We start from the raw sequence: 23868 nt of genomic DNA, 5'->3' as shown, positions 1-23868 counted from the left end.
TATTTTGTGCACCTTTTTTGTATTTACAGTTTTGAGAGATAAACCTCTTACATTTCTCTAACTAGAAATATATGTATAAAAACAAAACAAAAACGATTTTCATTTTTTTTGTAGTTTATTGCACTTTTTTGCAATTTATGTAGTTCCTATGGACTTAATGCATACATCTTATTAAAATCTGGGCTATAACGGTTGTATTGATGTATAACAACTTGAAATGCTCCCAAAAATGGCTCTACAGCATGTAAAAATATAAGATAACCTTGGCAGACTCTAATCTGACCTGTTCTTGAGTGTAACCAGTGGTTTGCACCTTGTTGTAAAGCCTCTGTATTTACATTCATGAATGTGTCTCTTGATTGTAGACGTTGACAGTGATAATCCTACCTCAGCGGTCCCCAACCCCCGGGCCATGGAGCGGTCGGTGAGGCCTCATGGTACCGGGCTGCGCGAGTTGAGGCAAAATTGCCAAAAATATAGGTCACTCGCCAAAAACCAATGGACTATAAAATATGCTGGAAAATCATACAGCTTCAGTATAAATTAGTTGAAGGCTCAGTGATCGATTTAGTTCATTAAAAGCCTTTGAAAACCACATAAAGAATGTTGCAATACCTGTCATAAATAAAAGGCTGCTGAACAATAAACATTACGGGAAGTGTTTGTACTGAACTGAAAGTAACAGTAACATACTGGCACTCGACATACTGAGCTGTGAATGAGCACCGAATGCTGCTTGACTGCATCTGGGCACAGATGCAGTTAAAAAACAAATCACATTATCAGCACCTCTGAATCGCACAGATTTAAAAGCAACATTATACTTACAGTGGGGCAAAAAAGTATTTAGTCAGCCACCGATTGTGCAAGTTCCCCCACTTAAAATGATGACAGAGGTCAGTAATTTGCACCAGAGGTACACTTCAGCTGTGAGAGACAGAATGTGAAAAAAAAATCCATGAATCCACATGGTAGGATTTGTAAAGAATTTATTCGTAAATCAGGGTGGAAAATAAGTATTTGGTCAATAACAAAAATACAACTCAATACTTTGTAACATAACCTTTGTTGGCAATAACAGAGGTCAAACGTTTACTATAGGTCTTTACCAGGTTTGCACACACAGTAGCTGGTATTTTGGCCCATTCCTCCATGCAGATCTTCTCGAGAGCAGTGATGTTTTGGGGCTGTCGCCGAGCAACACGGACTTTCAACTCCCGCCACAGATTTTCTATGGGGTTGAGGTCTGGAGACTGGCTAGGCCACTCCAGGACTTTCAAATGCTTCTTACGGAGCCACTCCTTTGTTGCCCGGGCGGTGTGTTTTGGATCATTGTCATGTTGGAAGACCCAGCCTCGTTTCATCTTCAAAGTTCTCACTGATGGAAGGAGGTTTTGGCTCAAAATCTCACGATACATGGCCCCATTCATTCTGTCCTTAACACGGATCAGTCGTCCTGTCCCCTTGGCAGAAAAACAGCCCCATAGCATGATGTTTCCACCCCCATGCTTCACAGTAGGTATGGTGTTCTTGGGATGGAACTCAGTATTCTTCTTCCTCCAAACACGACGAGTTGAGTTTATACCAAAAAGTTCTACTTTGGTTTCATCTGACCACATGACATTCTCCCAATCCTCTGCTGTATCATCCATGTGCTCTCTGGCAAACTTCAGACGGGCCTGGACATGCACTGGCTTCAGCAGCGGAACACGTCTGGCACTGCGGGATTTGATTCCCTGCATTTGTAGTGTGTTACTGATGGTGACCTTTGTTACTTTGGTCCCAGCTCTCTGCAGGTCATTCACCAGGTCCCCCCGTGTGGTTCTGGGATCTTTGCTCACCGTTCTCATGATCATTTTGACCCCACGGGATGAGATCTGCGTGGAGCCCCAGATCGAGGGAGATTATCAGTGGTCTTGTATGTCTTCCATTTTCTGATGATTGCTCCCACAGTTGATTTTTTCACACCAAGCTGCTTGCCTATTGTAGATTCACTCTTCCCAGTCTGGTGCAGGTCTACAATACTTTTCCTGGTGTCCTTCGAAAGCTCTTTGGTCTTGGCCATGGCGGAGTTTGGAGTCTGACTGTTTGAGGCTGTGGACAGGTGTCTTTTATACAGATGATGAGTTCAAACAGGTGCCATTCATACAGGTAACGAGTGGGGGACAGAAAAGCTTCTTACAGAAGACGTTACAGGTCTGTGAGAGCCAGAGATTTTCCTTGTTTGAGGTGACCAAATACTTATTTTCCACCCTAATTTACGAATAAATTCTTTACAAATCCTACCATGTGAATTCATGGATTTTTTTTTCACATTCTGTCTCTCACAGTTGAAGTGTACCTCTGGTGCAAATTACTGACCTCTGTCATCATTTTAAGTGGGGGAACTTGCACAATCGGTGGCTGACTAAACACTTTTTTGCCCCACTGTAAGTAGTCTTTAAACCTGTGATGTCACTAAAGGTTTGGTCATTGGATGTAGAATAGGTCGCGATGTGACTGAAATGTAAAATCAGCTCATGAATTCCACGTCAAAGGACACAAACTGTGTTCCAAGAAGAGTCGCCTTTGATAGATGCAACCCTGGTTGTGTTTGTTTTGGATCATTTCCAACTATGCATCAGAGGAACTACCTGAGAAACCCTTTTTTTTCACATGTCACAAGCAGAAATCATTTTCATTTCCTGGTAGCTTACGTGTCTTTAAATGTAAGAATTTATTCAAAGCAAATATTTTAAGGCTTGTACGCACACATTGTGTTGTCATGTACAGCTCAGTTACCCTCTTTGTTTACTACCAAGTGCCATTTTCACTCTTTTTTTTCCTTCCGCTGTCCACCTCTGCTGGGATGTCTTCCTCTCCTTTACCTTGCACGCCCTCAAAACGCCTAAACAAAACCTTTCCCATCCAAAAATAAACCTATGCAAAACTTACGCAGTGTCTGAACAGAGGAGGAGAAATCAGACCCAGGTATGAAGAAGAAGAAGAAAAGGAGTGGTGCAGGATAAATGAATGAGCGGTATGTCGCCCGTGCTGTTGGAGGAGTTTTAGAAGATGGGTTGGGGTGGCTTCCCCTCTCTTCCTTTACTTTCATTCTTCATAACTGCCATCTACACTTGTGTAGACTACACTACACTTTGGTGCAACTTATCCCAATTTATCACCTGAAATCCCAGCGTTACTTTTCCTGGTTGCCCATTAACCTCAAACCAGCAAGACCAGAGGGATCAAAGCCAACTTTTACACCAGTTGGACCTGATCAACGGCCTTGTAATTTCTCGGTCCGCCTCCGCGTGAACATTAATTTGTTGAGTTTCCCCCTCACTGTGTGTTACCACACAACAGGCAGAGATTCCCATAAGTTTTGTTCTTCTGTGTAAACTATGAGTAAAAATATTAGATTGTTCGATTTGCTATCATTTGTGTCAGGACACCTCACAGTGTGCTTTTCCATACACGACTGACCTGATCTGGTAAGTTTAAAGGCCTCATGTGTTAAAACTGGTTAATGTGTAAGTTCAGCAGCTCTGAGTGGCAAAAATCGGAGAGCATGGAAATAAGATACAAATCAAAGTGTTAGTATGCTGATTTTCTTGCAGAAAATAGCCCGATCCCTCCCCTTTGCTTAGGTGCACCAAGCCCACATACCTGGCATCCATCTTTATGTGAGACTGCACAGCATTTTTATTATTTATGCCTCTTACTGAGAATGTATGTCACATTTTGGCTAACTTTACGTTTTACTATTGAACTCACATGCGTCTCAAAAGAGATGATTCACAAAAATACAGATGTGCATGCTCATAGAAACCCAAAGATGATGACCGGACAACAGCAGCTGAAGTAACAGTCAACAGTTGTAATACATGAATGTCAGAGGCTATTGAGGCTGTGGAGAAGTTTCAGCTAAGATGACCTGGGGAGCGTAATTCTTCATACAACTGATGCCAAACTTATAACCTGCACAGGGTCTTGTCTGACTTTTTTGGGATGTGCTGTGGAGTTTTCCCCATGGATCGGGGGGACCCTTTGACACTTTGGGATCTTTGTGATGTCCTTTGCCATACTGCCACACTGGGGTTTGTGCTTTGCCTATAACAAATTGTCTCTGTTTACGTGGGTGGTACTTTTCAAAGTGACATCCACATTATTGGCAGGAACTAAGTTTCCCAGCAGAGCTTTGTATTCTAACAAGATTTTAATCAATATGTTTTTTTTATTGTTGTGGCTGAGTAGGTGTCACAGAGTGAAAGTTAATCAGAGTGGACATATGAATTATGGAGGGACAACACTGGTTGTGTAATCCTAGATGTGTTACTGTGAAGGAGCGTTTCTGTGGGTTGAATGTTGAACTGCCACCTGTTTGGAATGCATCAATATGTCTTGCTGAGGGAATCTGTTATTCCTGTGGGTGTTTGAAGCCAGTTCGGCATCAGCTAATGCAGAAGTCATCCAAACGTCAGTGGCTGTGGATAATTAATGAGTCCCAACCACTTAATGGACACACAGCTGAACGTGTTGTCTAACCCACGTTTTAGCTGAAAACCTGCGTTCTTTTAGGACCCAAGCTTCACATTGTGTCATATTTAGAATTTGATTTGTAGAGATTTTCTCCTTTCTATATTTTCTTTTTACCCGATCTCTCTTTTTTTTTTACTATAGTTTTGAACTTTTTTTTTGTGATAAGTGATGAGTTTTTTACAGCTCTGTGGAGGAATAATGGTCCACTCATATTTGCAGAATTGTTACAAATGTGGAGAAGTGTAAAAACACATATTGGGTGAAGAAAAGTGAATGTATAAGAAACATGGGAATCCCCAGCAGCCTAGACCTATGGCAGCATAACTAAGGGAGGATTCAGGGTCACCTGATCCAGCCCTAACTATATGCTGTCGCATAAACGAAAGTTTAAAGCCTAATATTAAAAGTAGAGATAGTGTCTGTCTCCCATTCTACTTTTTAATACTGTAGGAACCACAAGGTAGCAGTCTGAGTGCCAAGTGCTCTAAAGGGGTGATATGGTTTTGAGAGGTCTTTAAGATAAGATGGGGCCTCATTATTCAAGTAAGTATGTATGTATGTAAAGATGTAAGATGTATGTAAGAGAACATTGATCCATCTTTTATTGTTGATCGGTTTTGAAATGTATGACATGAACACCTTCAAGCTTGTGTATCCCACCAGAAAGCATCTGAACAACGTTGGTTTAGCGTGTTAACATATCAGAGGATGATGGGAGTTAGTGTCCTTGGTTTTTCCTGTGTTTGCTCCCAAAAGGTGAGATGCTAAACTAAGACTTAAGATATCTGAACACGCCATTTGTAAGTTATCCCACTTATCTTCAGTCAGCTACAGCAAAAATACAAAATAATTATTAATATTTAAAAATACTCCCTCTGGTGTTTTATAGGTGGTGAATCCAATTTCAGGCTCATCACGGCCACTATTTTTACTGACCTACTTATTTTAATTTCTTTCTTTACTTTTAATCCTCTTTAATCGTCTTTGCCCGTCATATATTATTGCAGTAGGTCAGTTTGGGTACTTCATATTTATAGCCTTTGCTTTTTTTTTTATATATATATAACCATAGGTAGGAGCACTGGTCAGGTAGCATACCTGTGTGTGTGTGTGTGTGTGTGCAGTTGTTGACAAGAAAAGCCTGCCGTGGCACAGCATATTTTTCCAAGTGTTGGGTGTAGCACCGGTGAAGTATATTTTGGTTTTTGACTGACAGATGCACAATGTTTCTCTTTAATCCTGAGAAGAAATGTAACAAAGGGCCTGCAGGAGAGATGAAACGAAATGAAAAGAAAAAAACAACAAGTTCGACAGCTACAAGGAAGATACGTCATTTTTCATGTGGGATTTATGAACGTCTGTGTGGTGCTCTACAAAAACAAACTAAAACCGACTAATGGCTAAACTTAAACTGTAAGGGAGAGGAATTTACTTTAATCCTCATATTTTTGCAGTCTCCGTGACTCAGTAAAAGAAATCTTGTGTTGTGATATTTCTATTGGGAAGTAAAAGGTCAACAAGGTTGTCAGGCCATAAATCTTTAGATTATTAACTGATTATTAATTCATTTACTATATATCCATCAGTAAAGACTTGTAGTTCTTTGTATATCTGTAGTGTTTGTGTCATTTGTGTCTTTTAAATGCTTTCAAATTCCCTTTTTGTTCATTTCCTTTCTGCAGTGTGATGCATTGAATCAGAATCACTATGGCGTATTTATTCAAACCTTTGCATTGATAAGCTTTTCCTCTGTTGTTCTTCTTTTTATTTCTGCCTCATAGAAAGAAAAAAACAAACTGCTTCAGCAATAAATTGTTCATTTTGAATATAATATAAATGTGCATGAAGGATTACTGAAGTCAGTCCAATTCAAACACTTCACACTGTTGAGGAAATTTTGACAAAAGAGACCAAAGACCAAAATACGGATTAAAGTCTACACTAGTGGTTACTCTATTAGACTCTGTCAACAAAGTCAACCAATCACATGAGCATCAGAACCGGGAAGAAAACAGGCTGGGATTTTCTTACATAACTATCTCTAGGGTTTACAGCAAAAGTATCTGAATCTGAAAAAGAAAACGTGAGCATGCAGTATGCAGTGAACATCTCTGAATGCTCTTCTGCACGGATTAGGAGGCAATAAATCAGCAGCAACTGTGTGACGCTGTTGTGTTAATATGGACCAAAATCTCTGAGAAGATTTTCCTCTGAGATGTTGTTAAAGCAATGCCATGAAAAAATTAGGTCAGTTCTGAAAGCCAAAATGGTCCAACCAAGTACTAGCAAGGTGTACCTAATGAAGTGGCCAGGAAGTGTATACTACAGTGTCCCAGTCTAAATCTTTAGGACTGCTCCAATAATAATCACAGTATTTCACTGGTACGCTGATAGACTCTGATAAACTAGAACATAACCAATTTCCTTCTTCTTCTCCTGTTGGAGCTGTTAGAGTAGATTTCACTGTTACATCACTGTTATATTAAAAACAACATTTCTCTGCATAATTAGCAACTACTGTCCTACATAATATAGGATAAAGTAGTTTTCTGCTAATAACACAAGACAGTCTGAAAATCTCAACAGTCATCACAACACTGTTTATTTTAATTACAAAAGGAAGGCTGTATAAACAATAACCTGGAAGAAACTATATTATTTGTGGACAGGTTGTTTCTAGATTATATGACTAACCACATACAAAAGGATAGTAGCCTTTATTACTGCAGCAGCACATGACTAAACATAATGACTTATATGTGCAAGGAAAAAGGGAAGGTCCAGAAATTCAGTCATTATCCAGGAAAACAGCAGATTTGCTCGTCGTTCCAAAAGCAAAAGGTGGCGCTGTTGAGCAAAAAAAAAGTGAATGCAGAGAAAAGTTGCTCAGTTGTGAATCACCAGAACTCATCAACATGACTTTCTTATTTCTGTGAATTTGTTGTGGGTGTTACTCCACAGCTAACCCAGATCAACAGATCCTCCGTCCACACAGTGTTTTCACTTCCTGCCTGAGCTAAAGTCTACACTATTTTATCCTTTGACTGTTTCTAACTAATCTACATAACTACACTGTGACAGGTCAGATGACGATGTACGAAAATTAACATTTGTGATAATTCAACATTTTAGAGACTGTTCAGGAGTCAACATTACAGAATGGTTTTGTTTGTGAGTCTTTCACACCAGACCATTTATTTATATTAATTATATTACAAAAGTTGATTTTATAATTAATAATCAGCATTTACATCAACTTGTATGCTTTTCCACATGAGACAGAAAGACTAAGTTCAGCGCGGTTTCCCTGAAATTACAGCAGGCCGTTCTCACTCCCGAGGCTTAACATCCCGACGATTTGGAGAACGATTCGCTGTGTTTACAGAAAGTCAGTAAAGGTCAACACTGCCACCTGCTGGCTAACCTGCAAATTATCGCATACATCTGTACATAAAATGTAAAAGCACAGCTTTAAAGTCCATCACTGGTCATTTTGGAAATTGAATCAACAAACTTCTTTATTTTTTTGACTGCACTTTCAACTGGTGTCAATATCCTACCATATCTATCTATCTATCTATCTATCTATCTATCTATCTATCTATCTATCTATCTATCTATCTATCTATCTATCTATCTATCTATCTATCTATCTATCTATCTATCTATCTATCTATCTATCTATCTATCTATCTATCTATCCATCGATCGATCGATCGATCGAGTCTGCATGTTCACATATCTGTGTTCTCTCTCTGGGTACTCCTGAATACATGCATGGTTTTATGTAAGATGGTGATTCTAAACTGACTGTTGAACGTCTGTCTCTCTGATGACTTGGATAATTAGGAGAAAATGGACTGAATAACTCTGAGCCCTGCAAACCCCATTTGAGAACCAGTGCTATAAGGGGATATGAGCAGCATGATAACTGTGAAATGTTTTTCTCTTCCCACACTGACCTTTTTATTGTTCGCTTCTTGCATGTCTTCTGTCAAGGATTCAGAGGACCTATCTGTCAGTTCAATGCTTCGCTACAGCTCCTTATTGTTGCAAGTGCGTGGACAATAAGATTATGCGCACACAGCGACAGTCACCTTAAAAGTGCATGAAACAAGGTGCTGCAGTAATAAGGAGAGGTAGTAAGACACTGTAGTTAATGCTGGATGGACCTGGCCCATCCAGGTCATCATAGTTCTTCAGAACTCTAGAAAGCTCTCAGATGAGAGGTGAAACGTCTTCAAGAAACTTAAGTACAGAAACTTTTCTTTCCAAGCTCCTTAGATTTAATTATGTTTGATAGAAAATGTTGTCCAGCATAATATAGTGTAGCTTACATAGCTCCTGAGGTTATTGAGGGACTACAGATATGTTCTTGTCCGTCTTGGAACTAGACGTCAGCACACAGTCAAAGAAACCTTTCAAGACTGAGTGTTGAATACCTTACTATGTGACATTTGACTAATTTTACTTCCAGAAACTCATACATCATCATACATCAGTTTCTGTGAAGACGTGTGCGTGTCAACAAAGACCTTTTGCACATACAACAACAATAAACCATGGTTCACTCCTAAACTCCAACATCTTTGTAAGGCCAAGGAGGACGCCTACAGAAGTGGTGACAGGGCCCTGTACAAGCAAGCCAGGAACACACTGACCAAGGAGATCAAAGCAGCTAAAAGCATCTACTCCCAGAAGCTGGAAGAACGGCTCTCAGCCAACGACCCAGTGTCAGTGTGGAGGGGCCTGCAGGAAATCACCAGCTACAGACGCCCCCCACCCACTATTGAAGCAAACAAAGACCTGGCCAACGAGTTAAACACTTTCTACTGCAGGTTTGAGACGGACAGACTCCCACGCCCCACCCTCCCCTCCTCAGGGACATTGCTTCAGACATTGACCCCCAACACACCTTCCACCTCTCCCCCCTTCACCCTTCCCCTCCCCAATCCAGTCTCAACGACCACCCCCACCCTCCCCAATCCAGACCAAACGATCACCCCCACCCTCCCCAATCCAGACTCAACGACCACCACCACCCTCTCCAATCCAGACTCAACGACCTCCACCACACCTCTCACCCCCCTTTCCTCCTCCCTGAAACTCAGAATACACACCGAGGATGTGAGCCGACTATTCCAGAAACAGAAGCCCAGGAAAGCCCCCAGACCAGACGGCATCTCACCCTCCTGCCTAACCTGTGCTGAACAGCTGGCTCCCATCTTTACTCGCATCTTCAACAGATCCCTGGAGCTGTGTGAAGTTCCCTCCTGCTTCAAACGCTCCACCATCATCCCTGTTCCCAAAAAAACCCACCATCACAGGACTGAATGACTACAGACCTGTCGCCTTGACGTCTGTGGTCATGAAATCCTTCGAACGACTGGTGTTAGCCCATCTGAAAGACATTACAGGCCACCAGCTGGACCCTCTGCAGTTTGCCTACCGGGAAAACAGGTCGGTGGATGATGCAGTGAACATGGGGCTGCATTACATCCTGCAACACCTTGACCGCCCGGGAACGTATGCCAGGGTCCTGTTTGTGGACTTTAGTTCGACTTTTAACACCACTGTGCCTGAACTTCTCTCCTCCAAACTCTCCCAGCTCAGCGTGTCACCAGCTATCTGTCAGTGGATCACCAGCTTCCTGACAGACAGAAAGCAACAAGTGAGGCTGGGGGAGATCACCTCTGAAACTCGGTCCCTCAGTATTGGTGCCCCTCAAGGATGTGTCCTCTCACCACTGTTCTCCCTCTACACTAACGACTGCACCTCCAGGAACTTGGCTGTCAAACTCCTAAAGTTTGCAGATGACACCACTGTCATTGGCCTCATTCAGGATGGTGATGAGTCTGCATACCGGCAGGAAGTTGAGCGGCTGGTACTCTGGTGCAGTCAGCACAATCTGGAGCTGAACACTCTTAAGACTGTAGAGATGACAGTGGACTTCAGGAGACATCCCTCAACTCTGCTCCCCCTCACCATATCAGACAGCCCTGTGTCGACTGTGAAGATCTTCAAGTTCCTGGGTACAACCATCTCCCAGGACCTGAAGTGGGAGACCAACATCAACTCCATCCTCAAAAAGACCCAGCAGAGGATGTACTTCCTGAGACAACTGGGGAAGTACAGTCTTCCACAGGAGCTGCTGATCCAGTTCTATACTGCGGTCATTGAGTCTGTCCTGTGCTCCTCCATCACAGTCTGGTATGGTGCAGCCACTAAACAGGACAGGACCAGACTGCAGTGGACTGTACGGGCAGCAGAAAGGATCATCGGCACCCCCCTGCCCTCCATCCAGGATCTATACCTCTCAAGAACCAGGAAACGGGCAGGGAAAATCATCACAGACCCCTCACACCCTGCACACAGACTTTTTGATCTGCTGCCCTCTGGCAGACGGTACAGAAGCCTGCAGACCAGGACCACCCGACACAGGAACAGTTTCTTTCCCCTCACCATCTCCCTTCTTAACAGTTGACCTGTCACACTGCTCCCACTGCCAGACTGCAGCTGCACCTTATGTACATTTTGTAGTATTCATTCCACCTCATTCATTTCTGTATTTTATGTATATAAGTTTAGATTCGTTATTTATAGTTGGTTTACATAGCTTTGTGTATGTATGTGTAATGTGTGTATATAGACACGTGTGTGTGTGTGTGTGTGTTTTATATTGCTGTGCTTGAGAGCCACCATCTACCGGAACCAAATTCCCTGTATGTGTCTGCACATATACTTGGCCAATAAACACGATTCTGATTTTAGCACCTCACCTTCTTTTCTACATCATGTGGTACCATGGTGATGTTCTCTGATAAGATGTGAATGTGTTTCGTAGTACAGAAACTCAGAATAAAACCCAGATTCTGCTCCATAGTCTAGGCCTCTGGTGTCCTTGCAGTAAAATGAGTGATCCTTCCTGTTTATACTTCACTTTATGTGATCATATGCAAACACAGCCTTTCTTAACATTTGATTTAATTTTCAAAACACTGCTGACATTCCTCTTGCTTGACACAGGAAAGGTTTCTTGCTTAGAGATGGTAATAAAAAATTGCATATCAGGATGTTATAAACTTTTCTGGCCCTTACCAGATCTTAAAATTAGGTAAATGCAACATCAGATGAACAAAAACACAACATATTACAACATGACATTGTTTGTTTAATAAAACTAAACCGAAATTCAAAAACAATGTGTAAAAAAACAAAAAAACAAATGCAGTCTATGAATCAGTAGCTTGTAGAACCACCTTCAGCAGGAATGACTACGTATGCACTTTAGCAGCCTCAGATCACTGTAGAGGAATTTTAGCTCACTGTTCTTTACACAGTTAAAGGGTTCAGAGCTGGACTTTAACTCTCTGCAACACAAGACCTAGTTTCAGTAAAGACAGATGGCCTCACATTTGAATAGTTTGGTACACACCACCATGTCTGACAGCTGATTCGTGTTTCTGCTGATGCTGTGCTCGTTTTCTCCAAACATGGTGCTGTGCATTATAGCTAAACATCTCCACCTTGGCCGGGTCAGAAGTCTTGTTCAGATACACTTTAATCAACCTAAGCCATGCTGTCACATTGTTTTTAGAAGCAGAAGAGACTTTCTGCTAGCAACCCTTCCAAACAAGCCATACTCGTCAAGTCTTTTTCTGTTTTTTGTTTGTTTGTTTTTTTGCACTCTTTGAACATCGCACAGTCCGACCTTGGGATCATGAGACGTCAACTTCTGGGAAGCGTGTGGCATTGTGTTAACTCGCAGGTGAGAGCTCTGGACCTTAAAAATGGTCAAACCTCTGCTTTTATAGAGGTCCACACACATGCTGATGATAAATTAATCAAATGAATTTGACTAGCAGGTGCTGCTAACCTCCTGCATTTTGGCTTAGCTTCTGTTAAATTGGGACAAAGTGTAGTAGGCTGTGTGTTTTTACACATCCAAAGTTGCCTTTCCCCATTTTTAACAACTGGTGAGGACCAGATGATTATTTTATTATGTCCTGATATTAAAAAACCCCCCTTAGAATTGAATGAGGATCTGCTTTTTTACCATTACTACAAACCCGTCTCTTGACATTTCTAACATATACATGACTAATTTTAATTATTTTGATTTCTTCCATTTGTCAAAATTAATCTGCCATTAGAAGTTCTTACAAATTCTGTGGTCCTACTGAGGTTTTGCCATTGGTTTCTGCAGGAGAATGTACTCAGCAAAATCCCACACAGCTCCCGATCCCCTAGAAAGGGGGCAGATGTACTTTGCAGCCTTTGAGGCCAACTCTGGAGCATCCCCGGGTACTGCACTCAAACCTGCCAGCTTCAGCAATTTCTCATCTGCTTGATCAAAACCTGATGGGGGAACAGAAAAACATAGTGAGGCTAAACTGAAATGATAACTCTCAAGAAATAAGAGTGCAGTTGTTTTACCCATGAATGCCACATGTTTCCAGTCCAGACTCTTGTTCTTCATGACCTCTTGCAAATCGTTCAGCGGCTTCTTTCCCACCTCCATGACCTGGCACCCTGTCCTTTTTTGAAGTTTGGCAGCCAAAGACTGGGCCACAGCGTCATCACTGGAGGTCAACAGAATGACCTTGTGAAACAAGACAGAGGGCAGTTTGTGGGCAATGTTATACATGACGGGTCAGTTTACTCAATTCTGTTCAGACAGCTGATGAAAAAAAGCCAACCTCCACTTGTTTTTCCTGCAGCATGTGAATAGCAGATGTGTTTCTGGTATTACTAGACAGAGCGTTGATTCCTTCTGCTAAACATGCAGAAACATTGCAGAACAGCAGGCGGACTACCTTACCGGGGTACCCGTACCTGATTGAGGAAGCACAGATTAAATGAGAAAAAGGAGTCGATAGTTGATTAAAAGCAGACTGAGAGGCGCTTCTCACCTGAGAACCCTCTGTTCTGCAACAGGCCAGTCGATGTCTCCATCTATGTCCACACTGAACTCCGGCAGCATCTCATAGTAGATCGACTTACCGCCCTAGAGAGGTGAAAATGCAAGGGTGACAAAAATATGCAGTTACCTGAATGAAAGATGGTGTAGTTTCATGCACTGGTACTTGAGGCACAGTTTTGCCCCATTACCTGCAACTGTCCCGTCTTAATGAGATCTTTTGTGGTGAAGTAAAACGAGCCATTCTCACACAGCTCTCCGGGCCAGTCCTGACGCCGCGGCCGGTTGGCTGGGTCCAGATTTATAGCCTCAGTTTTTTCATCAGCTAGGAGGAAAGACGCTCAATTACATAAATTGAAGGATTAAAAGCATATGACTGAATAGAGTTTCAAAAATCAAACATAGTGGAAACTCAGGCTATCATTGCAGCAGCCGTGTAACTAAATTTGGAAAGAGGAAAAACATAAAATGAACCTAATAACAGAGTTATCGGTTGTTATCAATTTGATAGTGAGTGCTCATTTTCTGTATTTCATGTATCCAGAATTTTAAAAGCCAAGGCAAAACCTTCATCACTCAGGACTAGGATCTTCATCTCGCCGATCTTTCCATTTTTAGTTTCACCTTCAGGTAATCAATTCTTTCCTCTATTGGTGAAGTGGTACTAGCTACAACATGAGCCCAAAGCATTCCCGATCCGTACTTGTGTACATAAGTTTTCCATGAAAATGAGAACAGCACGTTGCCACTCCTCAGTCCGCCAGTCTTCCTGAAAGCCTTTTGCAGTTACACCAGGAGTTCAGATTTCTAGTGAAGAACAACAAGCAACTCTAAAAAGATTTCTTGATCTTCCAGACATCAACTAATGCAACATTTATAGTCCTGCATTGCTATAAGTCTTTGACTAGACAGTGAGGATGACTGTGGGAATTTAGGGAGCAAAATTCTTTGTTTAATGCAAAGAGCTTTAACTAGAGGAACAGAACAAAAACAGCCAGATGGTTGTTCCTCATATTTGAGGCCAAGCCCCTCTAAGACAGTAAACCACTTTAACATGTAAAGTTGGGCCTGCTGTGACAGACAACCTACACACAATACCACCATACCAACTGATATCTAATTAATTAATTGATGTCACTCTAACATCTAAAATTCAAAGGCCGTGAGTGATCAGTTGTTTGTTCAGACAGGAGAATATTCGAGTTGCATCGGTAGGATTTGTTTCATCCCAGTTAATAAGTTACTAAGGTGGAGGTCCACTGGCACATTCAAAGTAGGTCCACACTGACAAAAAAAAGAAAAAAGATTTTGCAGAACTGACAGACTGCAACTTGTAAAGATATGCACATAGATCTATTTAGCAAAACAACAAATAAAACATCAACGAACCAAGACTGTCTAAAATTACTTCAAATAGGCTGTTGTAATGTCATTTACAGATACAATATAATGTCAATATTATTCACTCACTTATCCAAAAAATTGAATTCAGGTGTATAAAATCAAACACCTACTATTACACCTACAGGATGCTACCTGTGCAGCAAGTCCAGTTGTGAAATTTCCTTGCTATTAAATATTTCACAGTCAGCTGTTTGTGGTTTTATATCCAAGTGGAAGCAACTGAAAGACAGCAACTCGCCTACAAAGTGGTAGGCCACATAAAATCGCAGAGCAGGCTCAGCTAATGGTGAGGCACACAGTGTGCAGAGGCTGCCAATCGCTTCAGACCTCCAAACCTAACATGGCCTGTAGACTAGCTCAAGAACAATGCATGCTATGAACAACTGTCTGTGAACTCAGCATGCACATAACAGTCAAACATGTGTTAACTTACATAATTCATCTACCTCCTTCCACCGAAACTGGTGTCTCCTGACCACTGAAAAGACGGAGTCATAGCCGTCCTCTGTGATCTTTTTTAAGGCCTCCTTCACATCAAACGGGTGGAGGCACGGGGATGTAGCCTGGATGTTGCAAACTATATCCACCTCTGTGAAAACAAAAGCCAAAGAATTTTCAACTGTGTGGCAGAAGAATGATGCTCGTGAAACAACAGCGTAAAAACTGATTCTTTGACACGTCAGCAGTTTTGCGTGATGGGGAGGGGCAGCTGTGGGTTGCAGGTGTACCTACCATTATGGTATTCGAGGAACTCTTGGATAGTTTCTAATGATGAAGTAGAGTCTCTGGAGACTTCAGGACTCCTCTGGTGCACCTGAGCACCCCATGCCTCAGCAACTTTCTTAATCTCGGCATGGTCCGTTGATACCCACACACTGTGAAAGAAAAGACGCATTGTTGTTGTTTTTATTGCATTTCACATAGGCATGTTGCAACAACAAGAAAGTTGTAGAGAGCCCTCTGGTGAAAAAACTACACAATATAAACACTCATAGCATGGTTGAAGGGTGCTTCTCTTCTTCACGTTTCATTTTTATTTATCGGACACTATAAAGGCCCATACTGACAGATGGACAAATTGATAACAGTGGGCAAACATATCCACCAACAAATAAGTCGGCTGAGTAACCCCATCACTCAGACCGCTCACACATGGACTCTATACACACACATAGTCCTTTGCGCTACTTCTAAGCACTTTGTTCTCCAATTTCTTCCTTTCTCTTCTTTTATAAATCCCTCTTGATTGTGTATATGACGAATCTGTGGATGCAACACGGAGAGTGGAATATGTAAACAAATCTAACCAGTAATAATAACCCGTAAAAAACAGTTAGCCTGGAACACCGACTCAGAGTAGATTGATGAGCCATTCGTTAATACTTAAAGAGCCACCTATAAGAAACAGGGAAATGCGCAGTAGGGTACAATGATCATCCCATGTGGATCTAATTTGAACTGGTGGTTCCACAGGGACATGGAGGAGTCTCGAGTCCAGCAGACACAGAGATCTGAGCTCCTTGCAGCTCTAATTCAGTTTGAAATCACCGTCACACATTTGCAACGTACCTATCAAACACTTCGGAGTCCACAGCAGCCCTCAGCACCCATCCCATGAGGGGGACACCGGCTAAGGGCTTGATGTTTTTAAGCGGAATGCCTTTGCTTCCCCCCCGTGCCAAAATGAGAGCAGCTACATGTCTCTTCTGGTTCTTGTTGGAAGAAGCAGCTACTTGTCTCTTCTTCTGTTTCATGTCGGAAGAAGCAGCTCCGTCCGCATCGTTGTCATCGTGTCTTCGCTTAGCGGACATTAAAGCGGTTCTTGTGGTTAAAAACAGACTTTTGGGGCAAAAGGGAGGAAATGAAGCTGCTGGAAACAAATTCTTCTTTATAGGGTTTACTGGCGGTTAGCAAACAGCAAAATGGTGCATTACCGCCACCAAGTGGCGTGGAGTGTGGACCGAAATGACAGAGAAATAAATAAAAAAAATCCTCCCAAACAAACGAGTCTGCCTTAAAAACGAAAATATGGCCAGCTAGCTTTCACTCACTGAGTTCTTGCGAAATAAATCAACCAAGTCCAGTTTTACTTTAATATCGTCAAGCTTTTTGATCAGTTGTCTTCTTTCATCATCGTGCTTCTGACACTGCAATAAAACATGCAGTCACGCTTCGCTGTAAAGGTCTCGGTCGTTGTGTCTTTGGGCGAGACACTTCACCCGTTGCCTACTGGTGGTGGTCAGAGGGCCCGGTGGCGCCAGTGTCCGGCAGCCTCGCCTCTGTCAGTGCAGCTGTGGCTACAATGTAACTTTCCATCACCAGTGTGTGAATGGGTGGATGACTGGATGTGTAAAGCGCTTTGGGGTCCTTAGGGACTAGTAAAGCGCTATATAAATACAGGCCATTTACCATTTACCATATTACAGTCCCATTTTCCTGTATGGCTCTTTCCTCTTAAAAATAACCTGCTGCCCAAATCTAAGTTGTGATTTAACTGTCTCATCTCTGCTGTTTTCCTTTGGATTTTGTAAAACCATCTTCCTTTTCTTTCTTCGTACCATTGCTTTTGCCACCTTTTCTTCATTTTCTGCTTTATTATGCCCTTTTTCATTGTCCCGCTGACACCGATAACCACATCCTCTGAAAGACTTTTTGTGGCTTTCATACGCTTTAACTCCACAGTGTGCTGGTACCCAAAAAAGGTCTCCTTAAGCCAAATCAAGTGTTTTGTGAATTTCTATCAGGATGTCTGCTCTGCTGTCTGAATTACAGCACTGTAAACCGGTTAATGATGAACTTGACTCTAGGCACATCACTGCTCTTTATGGCCTTGTGTCTTCTCTATTGAGTAGGTAAAAGGTATTGAAAGCATTTCACCTGTGTATACTGATGCCCCAACCAGAGGCCGATATACTGGGGTGGTGTGTGGCACCCAGGTTTTGCATATGACAATATTGCTTATTAATATAAGCTAGCACTAAGACTTTGAGCTTAGCTACAATTAACGCAGAATATGAATTCAAAAACTGCATATGTTGCATTATGTTACTGTCTCCCATTTAAAAAAAAAATGGTTCAGCGCATAGTCTGAAACTGCATTATTTCTATATTTATATAAATATAGAAACATTTTTATTTCTATATTTATTTATTAATCAACATCATTGGCAATTTAGATTACAACAGAGGTGCTTGATTGCTAAACTCTGGAAAAGCCATGAAGGTGTGAGTTATTAACCTAATAAATCATGAAAAAATGAGGTTTGTTCATGACAGATTTTTGACATTTTTTTGTAAATTTAAGCATGAAAAAAAAGATTATTTCTGTGTATGTGTATACTTGCTGTACTTGATGTATTTTAACCAATGATATAGTACACAAAGAATATAACACCTGCATATGTGTAAAGAAATGGCTTTGATTTTGTCACCCTAAGAAACTTTCTCTAGATCCGCCACTGACCCCAACACTGATCCTTTTCCTGCTTTGGCATGAAAACCATGCGCAACAAATGCCATTCCAGCTGGGTTTGTTGGCTGTGGTGCATCTGTATATATTTGGACATAACTGTAAAACTGACCCATGCATGCAAGTTTAAAATGATACTCACTGTCTACACAGAGCTCTTTATCCCTCCTTCCTCTTCCCAGCAGGGTTTAAGCACATCTTGTGTTGGATGATCTTGTCCGTGTCTCCTGGCATTTCTCCGTCTACCTGTAACCCTACTGCTGGGTTGTTTTAAAATCCAGGAAGCATGTAAAAGCAGTCATCCCCAGTGTGCACGCGCCTTCTAGTGGTCCGCGAAGGTATTGCAGGTGACCCGCAGTAAAGACAGAAACGATTGCATATTTATATACATGTATTCATTTCTATAAAAATCGACTTAAAGCTGCTTTCTGATGTTACATTCCTCTCACCTGAATTTCCCTTACACGGTAGTTTGTTTGGGGTTGACACACTGGCCTTATTAAATCCCCTCAGTCAGTTTGCAGATAGGAGCTTTAGTTTGTATCAATTTTGCTACATCTGGCATTTTTGGTGCAATTTATTGCTTCAAAATTGAATATGGAATTAATCCAGGTTTTTGAAGAAAAAAAATCCATATAAAAATCATGCCAATTGCAAAAGTCGCCATCAAGTGTGGGATTTACTGAGGAAATGCTCTGCCCCCACTGCTGTGCTACATAGGTCTGAACACCCTCAGTGAGATAACTGAAAAGAGTGGCTACACATACCGATTATGGAATGGAGCAGTCTTGAGCCACATCCTCTCTGACATCAAGATGTATGCCAGGAGGGAATGAGTTACTGATTGACTGATCCACACCACTAGTATGGATGCCTACCCTTACATGTGAGAAATGTGTTCACCTGAAGCATGATTGCATGCTCCCTCCCTTCAGTGGTGGTGGGGATGAATAGAATAAAATCATTCTATTTTATACTATTTTCATATTCATCTTTGGAGGACACAAGGCCCTGCGTTGGCTAAGCATTTGATCTTGTTAGTGCCCAAGTTCAAAGCTAACCTTGAAAAAATTTTCAAGAAATTGTAAAGAGTAATACAACATCAAGGTGATGCCATAACTACCTGAAATTATCATATTTTAATTGAAACAGGCGGATGTCAACATGTTGTAATGAAAACATCCCAAAACATCCAAGTATTAGTTTAGCTCTTGCCCTTCAAGGGCAGTTGTGCTCTCTGGGTGCTCTTGTTGTTATAGTCATTATGTAATATTTCCTCATACCCCTCCTTTAGGCTACATGCATTTCTTTGTAGTAGATCATTAATTTATCCCTTTTATCACAAAGCCATCGGACACTTGCTGAACAGGACTTGCAGACAACACCATTCATCCATGCCAAAAATTAAATATTGACTCAAACATCCTAGTCAAAGGCACACACCTGCAGTGCAAACAGAATTTAGAAAGGCATCACTGCTGCTCTGTGTGGTTTTCCTCTCATAGCAGCTGGACAGAGGGAAATAAAGCGAAAAGCCTCTGTTTGAATCCAGAGTATACAGAAATATGAATCTATTTAGATTTTTAAAAGAGACAACCCCATTTCCTTTCATTGATCAGGATATTACATCTGATTTAAAAAAAAACCTTGTACTTCATCGTCTCATGGAGTGTTTTTACTAATCTTTCTGGAAGCAGCCCTATAGAGACTCCAGCAGGTTTGATTTTCAACCATATCTCCAAACACACACAACCTCAGAGAGACTTTCTTATAGATTAGTAATTTACACCTCACACCTCACATTGTTAGGTGCATCTTTTCATTTACTCGTTAACCCAAATATCTAATGAGCTAGTCACATGGCATAAGTGGTCAACAGAGCCTGTTTAGATTCAAACCCAGCATCAAAATGAGGAAGAAAGGGGACTTTGAACTTGACATAGTTAGTGGTGTGAGTATGTCAAAAGATTACAGAGGATGGTCTGAAAAGAGAACATTTCCAAAATTGAGGAATTGTTGATGCCAGAGGTCAGAGGAGAGGGGCCTGATTGCTTTGAGCTGACAGGAAAGCAGCAGTAACTCGAATAACCACTCATTTGGTGCAGAAGAGCATCTCTGGTCTGGTCAACAGCAGCAGAAGACCACACCAAGTGCCACTCCTGTCAGTTAAAAACAGGAAACTCGGGCTACAATTGATACAACCTCACCAAAGCTGGACAATAGAAGACTGGAAAAACTTTGCCTGGTCTGATGAGTCGCAATTTCTGCTGATACATTTGAATGGTAGGGACAGAATTTGGCATAAACAAAATCAAAGTATGGATCCATCCTAGCTTTTATCGATAGCTCAGGCTGGTAATGATGGTGTAATGATGTTGATAGATATTTCATGGCACCCTTCAGGTCTCTTAGTACCAATTGAGCATCATTTAAACACCACAGCCTACATGAGAATTGATTGCTGACCATGTCCATCACATTTGTTCCACAGTCACCAGATCTCAGTCCACTAGAGCACCTTCGGGATGTGATGGATCAAGAGAGTCTCATTGTGGATGTGCAGCCGATAAATCTGCAATAACTGTCAGCTGCTGTCATGTCAAGTGCCACAAAGAAGCTCCAACCTGGCAAGGGTGTGCCTAATAAAGTGGCTGGTAAATGACATTTGCGGATGCACCTGCAGTCGTCAGGCAACTTGCACAAAAAATGAACGATAAACAGCACAATTGTCACTTTTGCTGTTTCAGTATTGGTTCTTCATGCAGAAACAACCGAATGTTGATGATCTGTCATATTGAAAAATCACATCAGGGAAGCTGGATAGAAAGACAAATAGCTCTCTTTCCCAAAATAACTGGGAACTGTAGTTTTTACCAAAAAGGACTCCAAGTGCCTTTTACTTAATGAGTGCTTTAAAGAATATTTGCCACTATAAGGCTTTGGATAGCCGACAATAGGCTAAGTGTTTTCAATTTCTGTGCATTTTGGGATCAAAATTAAATTAGAGCTAAAAAAAAAAAAGGATTTGCCATTACGTCAGCATTTGTTAAGAATTTAGTTTCTGTATTCAATCATCGTTTCTGGTGTCTCTGGTGTCTCCGGTGTCTCCAGTTTATTTTTAAAAATGTTTGCTGGTAACTTGCTTTGTTTTTCTTCCTCACCTTTGTTCTCCTTCCTTCATCATTATCCGTTTCACCCAGCCAGAGTAGTTTCACTTACACTTCTTTGCACTTTCCAGTCAGTCCTGTGTGTGTGCAATTTTGTTCCTCCGGCTCCTCCCTGTGAGTTTATCCTGTGCTCAGTTGTCTGCATGCCACAGGGACGAGTTTGTCCATTTAAAGCTCTCAATGAATTGATGACGGTTTAACTTATGAGGAGATGAGAAGGAATTATTGGTTAGATCAAAAGGTTAAATCCTTGCCAGATGGCTCCAAGTTTAATGCCATTTACGCACATCCTTAAAGGAAAGTAGTAAAGCCTTTTAAGGGAACTGAAGACTTCTTTATAGGATTATGACACCTCTTGTAAAAATAAACGCAGTAAGAATCATTAAAATAAAATTTAGACATTTAGGGTTTTTAAAAAAATATGATTAAATAAAGTATTGGACCTCCTTACAACTGTATAGTTTACAAGGTTAGGTGTCTGTGAAATATGAATCTGGGTATCCAAATGAAAATCAGTGAGCCTGAAGGTTTTTAACTCCCTGCATAACTCTGGAGAGTAAACTCTGTGAGTTTGATGTTTGCTGAAGGGGAAAACACTCTTAATAGTAAAGAAACATCTCAGTAGAGGTGGGCCCGGAGATGTACTGATAAAGCAGGCTGGTCTAGTTAAGCACAAAGATTAAAAATGTGCTGGAGGGGGTTTGGCAAGCAGAGAATCAACCCAGCGTGTAGGACTTGCAAACAGACAAAAACTTAAAATGACAGCTTTTATTTTCTTAGCAAAAGGCAAAGAAAACAAAAGCAAACACAATAACAGACCAGACCAACAGACAATGAGGGTGGACATGACAAAGATATATAAACACAGTAGGAGAGTAGGGCAGAATGGACACACCTTGGAGCACAGCTGAACAGATGCTAACTGACAAGACAGGGATAGTAAAAAGGAACATCAACACCAGACAGGCACGGGACCTGACTGGGGAGACAGACGTCGAATCACAAAAAGAGATTAGACTAGAGAGTAAACAGACCGCAAAAAGTTTATATAATTCATGATCAGGGAAAATAACAACATACTAATATTACCAAGACTGAACATAAGATACTAACTCTAAATTACTGGACCCAGGACCATGAAAGAAAACAATAAGCTGCTACACAATAACTATGGACACAATCATTGCACATTTGCTAAAATACCCACCCATTGATTTCAGATAATACACAAACGTATTGCATTCGTACATTCACAACTAATATCATCGGTGTGTCTCAGTTTGCATAGTTCTGTTAGTTCACTTTGACTTGTGTGTGACAGAAAGATGATCTTTGGCACAGTGTTACTAGAGACAGGTCACTATATCCAACATCATATTCCTGCATTGGGAGCCTCATTGTCAGCATGCTGGACGGGCACAGAGGCCTCCTCATTACCAGTGTCAGTTAGAATGTGTCTTTATTCTCACTGTAATGTTTAACGTGTGCAACTTAATATAGTGCAAAGATCTCAACAGTGCAAAGATCACTCACAGCGGTCATAAAAAACCCCCAAAGAAACTATAAGCTACATAATATATAAAAACAGAAAAAAATTACAACAGCTATTCCCAACCCATTTGTGCACAGAGCAGATTCAAATAGATGCTGCTGTGTTTAATGCTCGTACATTGATGCCCCATTAAAGAAGATTCAAGTCATGTAAATAATAAGCTCTTTATGGAGGACAAAACAATCTCAGAGAGACTTGTTCTTCCTGAGGACCCCCAGGAAGTATAGTCTCTGCTATGTCTGCTGTGATGTTTACACTCCAGGTTAGATCCTCTTTGATGTAAAGTCCCTGAAACCAGAGGTCTGTGACCCTCTCCACAGTCCCCCGGTGATATTTAAAGGCTTATTGTCTTGTTTTTTTCTTCCTGAAGTCAGTGATCAGTTCTTTTTTCTTGGATGTATTCAGGAGCAGGTTATCATCTCTGCATTGCTGACACATTTAAAGCCGTTTAAACATTTTGTAGCCTTCATTTTTTCATTCATCCATTCATTTTAAGAGATTTACTAACAGACAATAACAAATAAATGTCATTGACCTGACTTAGGAGGTGTGGAAATCCTGATTATCTGGTTGCACAGGTGGAATTGGTGACATTTTTCAGTCAGGTGTGTTTGTGACAAGTAGATGAATACTTTAGAGATGAGTCGGCGCAGGCAAGTGGAGACACAAAAAAAGCAGGATTTATTCCTGTCAGTTAATTATTTGTGCATCCTTATCTTCTTTGGGACTAAGACGTAAAGAGGGGAATCAAGGATATGCAGTCTATGAAATGAGAGAGGGCATGGAAATGACACACGGCAAAAAGGGCAAAGCAGTGGCAAGGCAACACTCAAGG

At 41.3% G+C, this 23868-nt stretch overlaps 1 protein-coding gene across 1 annotated transcript; it reads right to left on the bottom strand.

The window, feature by feature from the left end:
• Positions 1 to 12108: 12108 nt before the first annotated feature.
• Positions 12109 to 16767, bottom strand: LOC146579584 (N-acylneuraminate cytidylyltransferase-like). Its single transcript, XM_085263595.1, has 8 exons — positions 16415 to 16767; positions 15578 to 15720; positions 15279 to 15434; positions 13633 to 13766; positions 13434 to 13528; positions 13221 to 13356; positions 12958 to 13123; positions 12109 to 12879 (listed from the first exon to the last, which is right to left on the bottom strand). The coding sequence occupies exons 1-8, from the start codon at positions 16654 to 16656 to the stop codon at positions 12698 to 12700; spliced, it is 1254 nt and encodes a 417-aa protein (XP_085119721.1). The 5' UTR covers positions 16657 to 16767; the 3' UTR covers positions 12109 to 12697.
• Between the last annotated feature and the right edge of the window lie 7101 nt (positions 16768 to 23868).

This window comes from Mchenga conophoros, linkage group LG3, assembly GCF_057382185.1.
Source record: "Mchenga conophoros isolate Kocher_MC1m ecotype Shallow Benthic linkage group LG3, M_conophoros_male_GT1.1, whole genome shotgun sequence".
Lineage (NCBI taxonomy): Eukaryota > Metazoa > Chordata > Actinopteri > Cichliformes > Cichlidae > Mchenga > Mchenga conophoros.
This window is presented reverse-complemented; position numbering and strand designations above follow the sequence as displayed.